Below are 2,138 nucleotides of genomic sequence, written 5' to 3' on the forward strand. Positions count from 1 at the left end.
GCCCGCCCCTGCGACCCCCAGGGGTGAGCCCGGGCCCCCCCCCCATCCGCAGCACCAGCCGCCTGATCCCCTGGGGGGCCCTGGGTCACTGAGCCCCCCCTTCCCTCTCATCCCCTCAGGAAGAAGAGCTTCTCCGTCAGCTTTGCGGCCCGTGACCCCCAGGGCCAGGAAACCTTTGTGCCACTGCTGAGTGATGGGGACCTGGCGGCTGCCTTCACCTATGCCCGGCCCACCCTGCGCCTGCGCCTCGATGTCCGGCCTCCCCCTGAAAGTGAGTGGGGGTCCCCAGGGGGATGAGGGTGGTGGGACAGCGAGGCAGGACCTGAGGGGGGCTCGGTGGAGAGGGGGAAACCCTGGCATCCCCAGGGCGAGTGAGCAGGGTCTAAGTCTTGTTCAGCTTATTCATCGGTGACCTGGGTGAGGGCACAGAGTATCCCCTCAGCAAGTTTGCTGATGCCACAAAACTGGGAGGAGTGGCTTACACGCCAGCAGGCTGTGCCACCATTCCGCAAGACCTGGACAGGCTGGAGAGTTGGGTGGAGAGGAACCTCATGAAGTTCAACAAGGGCTGAACTTGGTCATCAAGATCATCAAGGGGTTGGAGCATCTCTCTTATGAGAAAAGGCTGAGAAACCTTGGTCTGTTTAGCCTGGAGAAGACTGAGAGAAGATCTTCTAGAATCATTAAAGGGTTTTTGGGCAGGAAGGGAGCTTAAAGATCATCTAGTCCAACCCTACCCTGGGCAGGGACACCTTCTGCTAGACCGGGTTGCTCCAAGCCCCGTCCAGACTGGTCCTTGAACACCTCCAGGGATGGGGCAGCCACAGCTTCTCGGGGCAACCTGCGCCAGGGGCTCACCACCCTCAGAGAAAATAATTTTTTCCTGATATCTAATCTAAACCTGCTTTGTTTTAGTTTAAAATTCTTATGACTTATTCTACAAATATATTTTCTGATAAAGATGAGCGCGTTATCCATGCTTAAAGAGCATTATGAGTGCTTATCACTATCGAAAGGGCAGGTGTCAAGAGGATGGGGCCAGACTCTTTTCAGTGGCGCCCAATGACAGGACAAGGGGTGATGGGCACAAACCGGAGCTCGAGAAGTTCCATCTGAACATGAGGAAAAACTTGTTTACTCTGGGGGTGGCAGAGCACTCACACAGACTGCCCAGAGAGGTTGTGAAGTCTCCTTCCCTGGAGGTATTCCAAACCCGCCTGGACGCCGTCCTGTGCAACCTGCGTGTGGTGACCATGCTTTGGCAGGGGGGTTGGACGAGATGATCTCCAGAGGTCCCTTCCAACCCTTGCCGTTCCTGTGACCCGGGTTGGGTGTTGGGAAGGGACGCGGGTGTCCGGGGTGGGTGTCGAGGAGGGGAGTTGGGTGCCCGGGTGCCCAGTGGAGGGACTAAGGTATTCTGGTGCCGCAGGCCCGCTGCTGGAGGACTGGGACATCATCAGCCCCCGGGAGGTGGCAGCGGCGGAGCCCCTCCCCGAGCGCCGCTCACTCCTGGCCGCAGCGCTGCCCTTCACCCAGGCCCTGCTGGCACAGGTGAGTGGGACCTGGGGATTGCCGGGGGGTCCTTGGGTTCCCCCACCCTGCTGAGACGTCCTGGAGCCCCCTCTGACCCCTTGGCCATCCCAGTTCCCTCCCAGTGCTCCTAGTTCTCTTCAGCACCTTTTCTGTGGTCCTAGTTGCTCCCCAGTCACCTCCCAGTGCCTCTCAGTGCTTCTAGAGCCCCTTCTATGGTCCTGGGTACTCCGTAGTGCCCTCCCATTGTCCTCCAGTGCCCTCCCAGTGTTCCTTAGTCCCCTCCCGGTGCTCCTAGTTCCCCATGGCTCTTAGTTCTATGGTCCTAGTTGTCCCCCAGTCCCTTTCCTGTGTCTGCCAGTCCTCTCCCAGTGCTCCCAGTTTCCCCCTGCCGTAGCTCCCTGCGTATACAACCCCTCCCCAGCGCCGCCAGTGACCTGTTTCCGCACAGGTGGGCCGGACACTGGCCCGGGCGCAGGCAGCCCTGTCCTGGCCTGAAGGGTCCCCTCCTTCACCGCCCCCTCCGCCATCTCCCTTCGCCCCCCTGAGCGACGCCGACCTCCGCACCTACCTGGGCCCCGGCGGGCGGCTGCTGCGGGCCCACCACC

At 60.6% G+C, this 2,138-nt stretch overlaps 1 protein-coding gene across 1 annotated transcript in view; it reads left to right on the plus strand.

Annotated features, from left to right (window-relative positions):
• Nucleotides 1–2,138, plus strand: part of TBC1D25 (TBC1 domain family, member 25) — a gene marked incomplete at both ends in the record, with an annotated part of 35,366 nt that overhangs the window by 25,929 nt on the left and 7,299 nt on the right. The window contains 4 exons of the mRNA XM_009891439.1: nucleotides 22–23; nucleotides 120–271; nucleotides 1,430–1,551; nucleotides 1,982–2,128. Of these exons, the coding sequence (XP_009889741.1) occupies nucleotides 22–23; nucleotides 120–271; nucleotides 1,430–1,551; nucleotides 1,982–2,128 (423 nt within the window). The remainder of the gene's footprint in view (nucleotides 1–21; nucleotides 24–119; nucleotides 272–1,429; nucleotides 1,552–1,981; nucleotides 2,129–2,138) is intronic.

Source organism: Charadrius vociferus, unplaced genomic scaffold, assembly GCF_000708025.1.
Source record: "Charadrius vociferus isolate BGI_N301 unplaced genomic scaffold, ASM70802v2 scaffold929, whole genome shotgun sequence".
Taxonomy (NCBI): domain Eukaryota; kingdom Metazoa; phylum Chordata; class Aves; order Charadriiformes; family Charadriidae; genus Charadrius; species Charadrius vociferus.